General features: G+C 27.7%; 1 protein-coding gene across 5 annotated transcripts; it reads right to left on the minus strand.

Moving 5' to 3' along the window:
* Positions 1-1,781: 1,781 nt before the first annotated feature.
* On the minus strand, positions 1,782-13,059 carry LOC132941131 (uncharacterized protein PF3D7_1120600). Of its 5 annotated transcripts, none has more exons than XM_061009054.1 (15): positions 12,774-13,059; positions 11,883-11,994; positions 11,652-11,779; positions 11,384-11,460; positions 10,400-10,518; positions 10,245-10,333; positions 7,610-7,855; positions 7,001-7,511; positions 6,678-6,809; positions 5,756-6,307; positions 5,212-5,345; positions 4,681-4,788; positions 4,394-4,527; positions 4,224-4,332; positions 1,782-2,096 (listed from the first exon to the last, which is right to left on the minus strand). In XM_061009054.1, exons 1-15 carry the CDS (start codon positions 12,844-12,846, stop codon positions 1,972-1,974), a joined length of 2,649 nt encoding a protein of 882 aa, XP_060865037.1. In that variant the 5' UTR covers positions 12,847-13,059; the 3' UTR covers positions 1,782-1,971. The 5 variants fall into 5 exon arrangements, with proteins under 5 accessions (XP_060865037.1, XP_060865036.1, XP_060865039.1 ...); XM_061009053.1 differs by having other exon boundaries at positions 4,669-4,788; XM_061009056.1 differs by having other exon boundaries at positions 4,669-4,788; positions 11,652-11,813; positions 12,769-12,784.
* Between the last annotated feature and the right edge of the window lie 516 nt (positions 13,060-13,575).

Here is a 13,575-nt window from a genome sequence, read left to right on the forward strand (position 1 = left end):
AAACATTGTATTTGCATGCTAATTTTCATAAAACTATCTATAATTGTTCGATAAAAGTATGAACTACTTGTATGAAAGACCTCGTATTAAATTGTCTAGCCTTAGGTATACACATTTAATATTCTATAAGTTTTGAACTACAAATTAATTGTGGTCTTGACAAAATTTGAATTTTAAATGCTCATAAAAAATAACCATGATGCCTATGTAACGTTAATATTTTAGCTATAATAAAAAACTTACGTATTACATTTTAAAGCTTTTTGACCGGATAAATAATTTTTTATTGACATTTATAGAAAAAAAAAAAATTTTAATTAATCAAATACAATCCAAGTGAGGACGGTATAACCAAGCTGGTTACCAAACAATTTTAATAAATTTTCATTTATTTTTTCTCCAATTATTTTAAAAAGCACTGAGCATTTTCAATTTCGACCTCCTAAAAGTACCAACTAGATCCAATTTGCTTCCAAAAACATACATCGGGCATCGATGTGGCATTTGATTATATTATCACTTTGGTTTTTTTATTTTGGTTTCTTTTTCCGGGATTCCTCCACTCCATGACCAGTAAATATGGGAACCCCGGTTATAGACAGCGAACTGGTCATGCTCTTAAGAGGATGTCAGCGCAATATTTCTTTTCTCTCCCAGACCCACGGTCAACATAGATAAAACGCTCTCACCTAAAATCGTTTTTAAAATGAGTTTTTGAGTAATCTTAGGGTGTAAAATCACCTATTACAAAAATCATAGAGGATAGTATTTTTGAGGGTAAATTTAAATTATGTTTAAATTGCTTTAAGACAATATTTAGACAAATCGATATGTCATACACTTAAAAATATTACTCTCTGTCGATTTTGTAATGGGTGATTTTCCTCCAAGATTACTCAAAAGCATAATAAAAATGATTCTGCGTAAATGCGTTTTGTCTATTATTGCGGCCGTGACACCGAAGTTCAAAAAAATTTTAAATAGAAAAAGCTAATAGCAATTTAATTTCCATATCCACATTCCACAGCCCTATCAATTTCTTAAATATTATGTTACCTTTATCACAACTCATTAATATTAAACTCGAGTACTCATCTATAAATGTAAGATAATATTTTAATTTAAAAAAAATAAAAAATAATTCCAAATTTACAAACTATAAAGTCATAAACGTCAAACGCAACAAGTGAAACTTTGTTCTGTAGGTGGCGGGGGAGGGGGGCTAATTCCCTGGAAGTCAATGTAGGTACCTACCTTACCTTATACTTAATGACTACACAGTACACTTACTCTTATTATTTATTAATTATTATTAAGAACCATACCATGAGTTCGAAAAAAACTAAAATGGAACATTATCCAATTTTTTTTCTATCAACGCAGTATACATAGATCGCAATTTAAATAGCTAGTATAGCGCAGTTTGAGGTGTCAAAATAAGGTCCTTTCTTTTTAAAAATCTAAGTAACATAAACGTCGTTATAAAAACCGTTTTCTAACTGTTAAAACTAACATTTTTAAAAACGTTACTTTTGAACACTCAAAATGTTATCAAGTATAGAAAATAGTTTAAATGCATGTTAATTTTAAACAATTCCTCGTAAAATTCGATTAAATCTTCACAAATGTGTACGATAATTACCAACTATAAGTACGCCACTTCACAACCTTATAAATACATAACGATTACGACGTATATAACTATATAACTAATATTATAGTTAATATTATTTTTTTTTTATTCAAATAACAAAAATAGTAATTTGTATAACGTAGGTAGGTATATATTACTATTTTTTTTTATTCAAATAACAAAAATAGTAATTTGTATAACGTAGGTAGGTATATATTACTATTTTTGTTAATAATTGTAAACTATACGTTATAAGTTATAACTTATAAATTAATAACTAATAACTATATTAACTTAAGTCACATCTTAAAAGTAACTTATACCTAACACTAAAGAATTCAATTATTTTTATTTTTCAAGTCTGTATTGTAAAGCCATTCTCTTAAATGTTTCGTCCGATTGTATGCTATTTGTTTTGGTGTCAGCGCTTGATAAATATTGGTAAACTTGTACTCATCAGAAACTAAAAAAAAATATATATATGTTGTCAGTTAAGTAGCATGAAATTGTTTGGTTTATTTTTTTAAAAGAGAAAATAAAAAACTTGCAATTCTATAGGTACTTGAATAGTAATAATTATTTAGGAATGCCCGACTGCGAGGTGACTGCCAGTAATAATGTTGATTCAAACCTTTAGTGTTAAATTACGATTTTCATTAGCAAAACGCACTAGGCGAGATATTGATGAGTTATATAATCTCATAAAGCTAATTTGACGAAGAAAATAATAGCATATAAGATAAATTTTCAGTCCGGCGATAACGTTCACCATGAACGCACGGTCATTACGCTCGCTCCGTTATCTGTTTTTCATACGCTAATATTATATTATTATACTCTGCCGTTACGTTTACGTAGTATGGCGGCCCAATCGTCTAATAATCGTGTCACAACTAAAACTAATCCAACTTCAAGCAAAAGAAATTTGTCTTCTTCATCGCTTTCCCCCAAGCCAGAGGATAAGAAATCAAAAATATTCATAACTCCAAACCGGTACTCAGTTCTCACCACACTAAATGACTCTAACGAAAACACACAGCCAAACATGACTCAAACTCATACTCAAAATATCCCACCAAAACCACCTGCAGTTTATATCAAAGGCGTGAGTAATTTTTCCAGTTTCACCTCAAACTTGATTAAAATTATCAACACAACAGAATTTATCTGTAAAACCACACCTTCGTACCTGATCATCCATACTCATTTCTATGAGCATTACAGACTACTCATTAAATATCTAATTGAGAACAGCATCAGTTTTCATTCATACCAGCCGTATGATAAGCGTCCATTACGGGTGGTGATCCGCAATCTCCACCATTCTACCTCTACTGCAGATATAATTACTTCTCTTTCGGAATTGGGACACCAGGTTACCCACATTCATAACATTAAGCGCTCTTCCGATAAATCACCTCTACCTCTCTTTTTCGTCGACCTCAAAAAAGCCACCAACAACATGGATGTATACAAAATCGAGTATCTACTGCACTCCAAAATTGTTGTCGAAAAGCCCCACCCACGTAAAAGCCCACCGCAATGCCATCGCTGTCTGTCTTACGGGCACACTCAGAGTTATTGCAACCACATTCCACGATGCATCAGATGTGGCGAAGAACACAGATCTGACGTATGCACTATGTCACCAGAATCTCCGGCCAGGTGTGCTTTATGCCAAGGTAGTCACCCAGCAAATTACAAAGGCTGTCTCGTTTATAAAAAACTAAATTACAGACCACCTCGTCGTGAACATTTTATATCTACTCCCAAATCTCATACAAGCTTTCCTAAATCCACCTCAAATCCCAATACCGATAAACCATCATATGCTGAAGCTACTTCCTCCAATCATAACCATTCCCACTTATCTCCTAATACAGAAACTTTATTTACATCCTTTATTACCGAGTTCACTGCAATCATAAAACCCCTCCTGTCTCTGCTAACGGCTTTATTAAATAAAGGTAAATTGTAATTCCATATACCGTTATACGTCCACCATAATATATTGTATCATTTCATTTTATATTATTATCTAATTATCTAATTATCTAAATTATGCTAGAATAAGATACTATATATTGTAAACCTTATCTATATTATATATTGTAATAATTGTCGAACTATAATAGTTATATACTGGAAGTTCTAATAAAAAAAAAAAAAGATAAATTTTATAAGTAGGTACCTAAATCTAAACTGGGCATCAATTTAAACATTTTTATTGATACATCATATAAGTAAACTGGGTGCTAATTGTATTTATATTTACAAATCGTTTAGTATTATTTTGAAGACACTGCGATGAATGTAGTTTATATCTTTTGGACGGTTATTTTAGTTTAAGTCAGTACATGACTAAGTCTATTAAAATGGAGAGGAAAATGCTTTTTTTCTGGGACTTAACTATAGTGCAGTATAATTTTTAACACGGGATCCAATTATTATTACATTTGAATCTGGGACTCAATCTCAATATTGGTGCTCAACTAGTATGCGTTGGTTATTTTGGACAGTATGAAAGTTAACGTACCTTATATGAATATGGCGTTTTAGTTTTAATAAATATACAAGTATTATAGCTTACTATTCGTATTATTAGGAATATGATTGATGACATTCTCGTGCTCAAAATTTTTGAATTTATCGATTAAACGACATATATTTTGTTCTGCAGCCTTCACTTTTAATTCTTGCTGTATTAAAAATTTAATTAATTTAATTTGTGTAGGGTAAAAATTCGATTAAAATCATTACCTGGCTTAAAATTTGTAATGGGCTGTAATTAAGTTGTTGAGAATATGGTGTTAAGTAGTTGGAACATAGATCTTCGGACATCTTTGCTTGACCCAAATAATTAGCGTATTTTATGTTTACATCTTGTAAGCACGCTATAGTATTTATTCGGTTATAATAATAATTAGGTAATTAATAATTAATACTATTTAGGTAATGAGGTGTCAGATATTATAATCCACAATCATAAAAAAGTACAAACCATATGGATTATTAAATACCTATAGAGTACGTACTTGACGACTCACCAGGATACGCATAATATTCTTTTGGACTTGTTGTTTTACATGTATTAGTTATATTCTCGGTTTGGCACGAAACTGAACATTTGTTTGGGCATAAATTTGAGTACTGTTCTGTAAAACAAAATTTTTAATACTCATCATGTTAAATTAATATTGGTAACTTTTTATTTACTTTTTACATTTCTGAGAAGAGTTAAAAAATATATAGAGGTATTATATTATATCACCAAAAATGTTCTTCGATATTTTTTAAATGGTAATGATAATAATAGTTTGATGTATTTTTCATTTTATTTCTTATGCTTTATTAAATTAAAATTATACAAATTATCGACAAGATAGGCGTGAACGTGAAGAGTGAAGCTAAGAGATAAAATATTCCTTTACCTAACCTAACTTATTTTGAGTTATTTATTTCAAGAACATGGAAATATTGGTCTTAAATCTCAATGTAATATGTTGATTGTAGCGCGTATTTGTAAATTTAATTAATAATAATTGTATAGTGTAATCAGTCTATATATAATATTTTACCTCTTGCAGTGTATTCATTTGTTGACGATATTACGTCAACCAATTTTAGAGCATCGTTTAATTCATTAGAACAGTGTTGAATTTTTTCTCTTATGTCTTTATAGTTAAATCTATGAGAACCTTCAGTTTGATACCTATAATAATTAAATATTAATTATAGTGTTTACTAATATAAAATTAAGAATGGATTCTTGAACCCTTGAACTTTACAAAATTTGAACGGTGAAGTTTGAGAAAAATGGTGGTTCTAGCATAATAAAGTTCGAAATGTTTAAGTAAAATGTATGTTAGCAGATTAATTTGTTCTTTTTGTTGTCAAGTTGTTTGTTAAAGTTAAACTCTTAAAACTTAAAAATCAAAGTTTATTTTACTACTAATATAATTGACAGTTATGGCTACATTTTTAAAAACTTAAAAGTTTAAATGAGATTCAAGTTCGATAAAAAATTAAGTTTGAATTCGTAATAGTTCAAGTTTGATCCATCCCTTATAATAATATATCCAATATAGGTAAGTTAAAATATTGTTAACGAGCGGTAATTACTCTAAATTCAATTCTGCACGATCTAAACAATCATTGTATAATTTTGATTGTGGTTTATGTTTCGTAGTTTTATTATTTATTTCATATTCAGAATTTTCGTTGACACGTTGTTTAACTAAATTAATTTCTTCTCGCAAAGCTACATCTAATTGCTCAGCAACACTATTTAATTTATCTTCGGATAAATCTTTGAGTTTTTCTTGGAATTTTATGTGAAACTGCCGTATTTCATCCTCCATGTTACATTTAATATTTTCTGTAGTTTGTTTAAAATTATGTTTTACGTTTTCCAACTCGACGTGTTTGTATGATCCTAATGTTTCATTCCAACCATTGGTTATGACTTCGGTATTTTTAGAGAAATCTTTTTTTAATTCGCTCGATATTTCATCAAGTTCTGACTGTATTTTATGTTTAAATAAATCTGTATAGTCCTCTAAATCTTTTTTAAATTTTTTTAAATGTTCCGCATACATTTGTTCAATATTTGAAACATTTTGAATATATTTCTTATCATATTCTTCAATTAATGACTTTCCAGAATTTTCTTGCCTGGATAAAAATAACAAAATTAGTAATATATTTAGTTTATGTCATATCAACAATATGCAGGTATTAAAAAATATTTGGAGAAAATGTTAAGTCTCTTAAGTTATCCCTAACAGAATTACAAATAAAAATTAAATTAAAACAATTTGGGATTTCGTTGAAAAATGGTGTTATAAATATTCCCTTTTGTTGTTTTCCCGTCGTTTTTTTTAGTTTTCCATATTATTTAGACGATTAGAAATTTCTTACATTTGACCGATGTCAATGTTGAAGATTCTATTATAAAATAATAGAATAATAAAACATACTCTAAAAAGGTAATACTGGAAATAAATTCATTATAAAATATATTCCCAATAAAAGTTATACTCACACATTTTTTAGTATGTCTTTTAATTGTAATTCATTTTTAGTAAAAAGCTCATTGTGTTGTTCTTCAATCTGTTTTTCAAAATTATCATTTTGTGTATGAATAAAGTCATCAATCTTTTTAATCAATTCTTCCCTAAAACACAACATTATTGTAATTAGGTTATAATTATAATTTAACATAAATAGATAATATTTTATCTATAGGTACATTCTTACTGCTTATATACATATTTTTATTATTATAACAACATGGTTATAGTTTTTATAACAATTATATACCTATAAATATCACCTTAATATATTTAATTAATTGTTAGTTCTTACTTTAAGATGTTTTGATTTGTTTTAACTGTATCTTCTAATTTATGTTTCATTAAATCGCAATGCTTTTCAACTATAACTTGAATACGTGTATCATCTAATAATATTGGTTTCTCGTTTTTCAAATTATTTTCCGATTCAATTTTAGTTTTTATGCAATTAGATGATTTTATACCTTCGTCATTTTCTATTGGTTTTCTCTTGAATAATTTTGTTTCATTTGAGAATTGATTAAGTGGAAATCGTTGGGTTATCTCTTCCATTTTACTTTTAGTTGCAGAAAAACTACTAGAAGCTACTGATGATTGTATTATTTTCGAATCTTTTGCTGTAGAATTTCCACTGTCACTAATCAAATCATCCTTTTTAGAATTATATAATTTTGTAATTCCTGTTGATTGAAATTTATTGAAATTATCGATTGCAGATTTCCTATCATCATTGAGAGCATCGATTCTATCGTGGTGTTTATTTAATTGAACTGTTGTTACAATATTATCTTTTTCTTTTTGGTCTATTTTGAATAACACAAATATAATTAAAAACACGCACATAGATTAAAGGTATATTATATAAACAGAAACTGTATTATATAAGTCTGAAATATATTACCAGCCCCTTCGTAGTCGCTGTTTAAATTGTCAGTTTGAATTTCAGATGAAGTACTTTCTGATCGATCAGACGATTCCGTTAAAGTTATATCAATTTTTCTTAAATTTTCTTTTCCTGTATTATAATCCAAATTCATAGATAGTTCATCATCGTTTGATTTTTTATTGTTTTCACCTAATTCAGACTTTCTGGATAATTCATCTTTGCTTGGTAATATATTGTACTTGGAAAGTACACTTCGACTAGCTAGAATATAATAATCAAGGCTTAAAACATTATAAATAAGAACCTATTGATTACAATTTACAAGCGTGAAATAAAGGTTTGTTATAAGGCAATGTCGCAAAGAATATTTGAAACCTATATATAGGTAGGTAGGTACTAATTAAGGTATATACTTTTTTTTCTTAGACAGTGTTTACGATAATACAATATCTTAGCGAAGAATTTTTAAATTTTAACAATTATTTTTTGGGGTACCCGCCGTTTTTCCTGAATTGAAATTCCCGAATGAACTTTTTCCCGAATGGTATTTTGCCCGCAAATCCGAAAACCCGAAACCTTTTTTCCCGACGGTTATTGTTCCCGAAATAAAAAATTTCAAATTTAATTCAAATTTAATAGTATATTATCACGGTTCATTACTGCTGATTTTAATACATACCAGGAGCTACAATTTCTGAGGGCGATCGCGCATAATATTGTTTTGTAAGTAAAAAATATTATATTGTTTATTTTATTTTAGATTCTGAGCGGAACGAGGAAGCTAGTGGTTTTACAATAGTGTTTATTTATTTTTTTTATATTCTGTATACAAAATTTCTACCAGATAGGGCGCTTTAATTTCAACATAAAGTACCTTATCTTTTAGCAAATTGGATCAAGATGGTACTTTAAAGAGGTTATTTTTCGATTTTCTCAATAGTTATTTAATGCCACGGGAAAAACTACTGACAAATTACGAAAAACCGCTTAAAATGGGATTTTAATTTCTAACGATTTATTTATCACCATAGCAACGAATAAAAAATTATAATATTATAATATTAATTCTACTTAAAGGCTATAATAAATAATAAAAATTTAAAAAATTCAGACTGTTAAACCGTCTCCGCTCAGAATCGTTTTCCTTATACAATGATATTATATCATTGAATTCAAGTTTAAAACAATCCATTAAACACTGTCCCACTGGTAACCTACTGTACAGCAGAGCGAAATCCACTTACCCGCTTTTTATATGTATTTATTTTTATTATACAACATAGGCAATAGGCTGCATTATACGTACTTATTATAAATTATCGAATTTTAAATATTTAATTTTCACGCTATAGCATTTATTTTTATTGTTATAAATAAAGGCCTCAACAACATAGGTAATAAATTGGTCACTTTATATGTATTATAAATTATCGATTTTTAAATATTTAATTATTATACTACAGCATTTATTATAATATTAATATTATTATTCGATTCAGGTAAAAAGTGTTCGAGAAAAAAGATTTAGGGTATACGGATTTTCGGAAACAATACCATTCGGGAAAAAGTTCATTCGGGAATTTCGATTCGGAAAAAAGGTTTCAGGTTTTCAGATTTTCGGGCAAAATACCATTCGGGAAAAAGTTCATTCGGGAATTTCGACTCGGGAAAATACCGGTAACCATTTTTTTGTCCATCAACATATTAACTAAAATTATGTTTTATGCTATGTGCTTTTTTCTTTTTATATGTACTTAGTAGTTGTAAACTTGTGTACATTACACATGCGCTCAATTTCGGCAACAATACATTTTAATGACAACATTTGTTTTTGTATTTTTTCAAGAATTTTAGTGGTCGAGCCAAATTCCTAAATTGATAACTGATAAGTGGCCGAGAAATAAAATTTTGAATGTAGATATTGGATATTATTGACATGTGTAAAACGTACGAAATAATTATTATTTATTAATCGATTATTTTTTTACTGAGTGAGAATAAGAATAAAATATATTTTTTGTCACACCTGCACCGAAAGTTTGGTTTTTGATAGCGGTTGAAGCGTTGGAAAGCGTCCTTTTTCCGTCCAGCGGGCAGGTAAAGTGGGAATCCCTAATAGTGCCGGGTGATAAAGTGGAAATCCCCAAAAATGCTGGGATTTCAAGCGCGTATACCCTGCGCAAACAGATACTGAAATCTTTACCACGATCGTTGGTCTTTAAAAAACATAAACTTTTGGTTATATCTTATAATCATATTATAACCTCCATGCGTGACGCTTAAAATAAATAAAACCAAATCGTTTCTTTCATGATATATTGTTGTCGTATAATGATAGTCTAGTTGTTGCATAGATCCCTGTATTACCTTTGCCGTGATCGATGAAGGCAGAGGCGTGACAAAAACTAGTATGTGTGACTCGTGCGGGAAGGCAATTTCCGCCCTTGCCACACAATATACTATTGTTGGTCATCGTTACAACTTACAAAAATCAGAATGATAATAATTTTAACGTATAAATAGTTATAAACAAGTCAAAATATTATGTTCAAAATAAAATAGAAATATTTCAAATTAAAATGCATTTTTATTCCAGTCAAATATTTAGCAACTAGTTAATTAATAATATACATTTCATCTGAAATCTTACCTGCATTTCTTTGATCAAAAGTATTATTTGTTGAAAATTGAGGTAAATTATGTAAAGTAGATGATGTATTTGTAAAAGGTGTGTTTAACCTGGTAATTAGGTAATATTATGATATTTAAAAAAAATTATTACAACAGAGTTAATTTATTACTTACTTTATTGGTCCTAAAAACTTCATATTGTCTTCGGAAGTATCAAAATCTAATGACTCTTCTATAGGAGTTTTAAAGCGTACGGTTCGTTTTTCAGCAACCGCCTTTTTTTCATAGTTACTCTTAGGAATGTCAAAAGATAAATTGAATTAATCATATGAAAATAATAAAAAAATATATTTTCAAACCTATATTATCTAAATATTATGTAAATATACAGTAACGGAGAGCCTAAAAATGGGGAACATTGATTTTTGAAAAATCTTAAAATGATCGATCAAAATGCAAAGTCACTATTATCTATATAATACTAACCAAACTAATTTGAATTACAAATAAATACCAAAAAACAAATTTGTTTGAAATGGGTGAAGTATTAGTTTCCAGTAATGTATTATATTTCAGTCTTAATAAATTACCTATAAATCTGTAAGCTACATTTAAACTGTGGTAAAAACCTTATCAAAATAATAATCGTTTAAGATTTGTTTTTACTATTTAAGTACCTAATCATATTTTTATAATTTAATTTCGAATATTACACTACCATATTATTATATTTTATAGATATCAATAGGTTCACAAAATATTGAATGTACATTATCATACATAGTATAAAGTGGTAAATTTAAATTTAATACTATATTATGAACAGCACGTGTTATACTGTATTAATTATATTTATAATAATATACATTGTAATACGTATTTTGTTTGTTATTAGTTAAAACATAGTAAATTTACAAACTGTTTACATAATAATAGTGTATACAAAAATAGTACAATTAATAAATTGTAAAAATGTGATTCAAGACCGGAGTGGGAAATTGTGGGGTAGCCACTTGTCGCACCCATATGGTAAGGTTGTAACTTATGTAAGTAATTTATTATGGGAAATACCTACACCAGCAGTTCTCTTCAGAGAGTCAGACGTCTAGGTGGGTTACTTGGAATTTATCTAGACTCTAGAGAAACTTTAATACTTACATTTTTTGTATGATTGTACATAATAGTGTCGAGAAAATTGTCTTCGTCTAGTATTACGTTTAATGATATGTCTTGACCTATAAATGTTAAAACATTAAAATAGTTACTGTGTCTAATCAATATTAATAGGTACCTATGTGGCTAGTTATATAATTGAAAATGTTCAAAAACAACTAATTAACATTGAATATTTTTATTTGGTAAATTTTGGCTATTATTGACTAAATTTTCAATAAAAAAAGAATAAGGATATTTTATTTTGATTTACCAGTTGACGAATCTTCTGAACGTGTTTTTTCGACTATCTGTCTGTAATATTCATCTACAGGATGTTCCCATTGAGATATTTTACTTTGTTTATTATAGTAAAAATACTTATTTTCTTTTTCGATATAACTATGAAATAATTACATAATAAACCTAAATATATCTTCATAATAATATTAATAATTGTTGATTTTATTTTAAATATGGTTAATTTATTGAAAAAAAAAAATACCAAGGAAACCAATCGGAAGGCAATGGTTCAAGTAAACATTGTTTAGCAATACTCAAAAGATGTATCTCTTTCGCTATGTCTATTCCTAATCGTGACGCATGTTCTTCAATCTCTATAAATAATTTAAAAATTAGATACCATATAATTTCCACTAATGATACATAACATAGTACATATATAGGTACGTCGTAGCAAAATAGTAAAATCAACGTTGAGATTGAAACTATTAATTTCAAATTCTTAAAATAAAACAAATTGACGCTTTTTGAAATATTCATTCAAATTCGAGAACATATAATTTTGTATACGATTTGGCATGATTATATAATAATAAAAAAATAATAACTTTAAACGGCTGTGACTTTTAAACTAGATAAAAGTATCTGTACATTTCATATCATTTATGCATAATCAGAATAAAAACTACTATCGATTAACAAAAAAGATTTTTGAAATTTTGATTGAAAATAGGTAGGTCCTACTATAAGTTTTAAAAAACATCAATTGTATTACAGTTTTTTTTTTGTTATTACCAAAAAAGAAAGTACGATTGTCAAAACCTGATTGTACCATTATATTCTGCGTAAGAAAACTAAATAAGTATTAAGTATAGAAATACAGGATTTTAAAAGCGGCAGCTCTTGTAAGACAATATTCCAACATTTAATAAAAATAAATAAACTGTGTTGCAAAAAGTGGATAGGCGAATGGTCTGAAATGAAATTTGAAAAAAAAATATTACACAATCTCAAATTTTAGATGTTTTATACCTATTTTACAAATTATAAACTATTTTATTTCTAATTTATGAAATAATCATTTTTGTGTGAAAAACTGATAAGTTAGATTTCACTAAATTACTACAACATATCTTTATACCACATACATTACCGATTTGTGTTGGTTCACTTTTTTCATCAAATACTTCTTTGCATAAATGTACTACAGTATTCAAACCTGACATTATTATTTTTAATCATTTATTAACAATAAACTACATATTTTAAAGAATTTGTATTTATTGATAAAATGATTAAACAACTATTATATAAGATAGGTGTGAATAACAAATAACAAAAATAAGAAATTATGTTGTATTTTTAAATTGTGTACATTTAATTATTTAAATATGTTATTTAAATGGTTAATGTAAGTTAGTTATTTTAAATAAGTTGACTAAAAGTTACGTAACAAACTATAATGTTGTGACTGACAAATTTGTGTTGTTGGTGTACAACAATTAAATTCCATGGTGACTGAGTTTCCTGTTACCACAGCAACCATTTGTATATGTAGACTGTAGAGTGGCCACAGGCTGTACCGGACGCCTGGTAACCCTAGCCACACTCAGTAGTACCTATATTTTGTTTTACTTATTTATGAAATAAAGCTAAATAATTTAAAAATAATTGTACTGATATATTTTAATTTTTACTAAAAAATAACTATTGTAAATACAAAATATCGGCTATATCATATTATGATATAATATTAGTTATACCTATAGGTATTACATACAATAGGGCTTAAATTTAAGGTGTTATATATATGTATATATTGTTTTTACATTTTTGGGTACCTAAACATACACAATGTTAATGTTTTAAAAACGTTATTTCACATTAAAAACAAAAGCAGATTTTGATATAGATAATTTTTTTTTTAGAAGAAAATAATATATAATCTCTATCTA

Source organism: Metopolophium dirhodum, chromosome 3 (genome assembly GCF_019925205.1).
Source record: "Metopolophium dirhodum isolate CAU chromosome 3, ASM1992520v1, whole genome shotgun sequence".
Taxonomy (NCBI): Eukaryota; Metazoa; Arthropoda; class Insecta; order Hemiptera; family Aphididae; genus Metopolophium; species Metopolophium dirhodum.

Bases quoted from the DNA above. Each gene is read 5' to 3' on its own strand.
- LOC132941131 (XM_061009053.1), bottom strand. From the start codon at position 12,846: ATGTCAGGTTTGAATACTGTAGTACATTTATGCAAAGAAGTATTTGAT. The intron at 4,528-4,668 runs GTACGTACTCTA...TAAATACTATAG, and splicing joins GTATCCTGGTGAGTCGTCAA to CGTGCTTACAAGATGTAAAC. The intron at 4,333-4,393 runs GTAATGATTTTA...TTTTTAATACAG, and splicing joins CATTACAAATTTTAAGCCAG to CAAGAATTAAAAGTGAAGGC.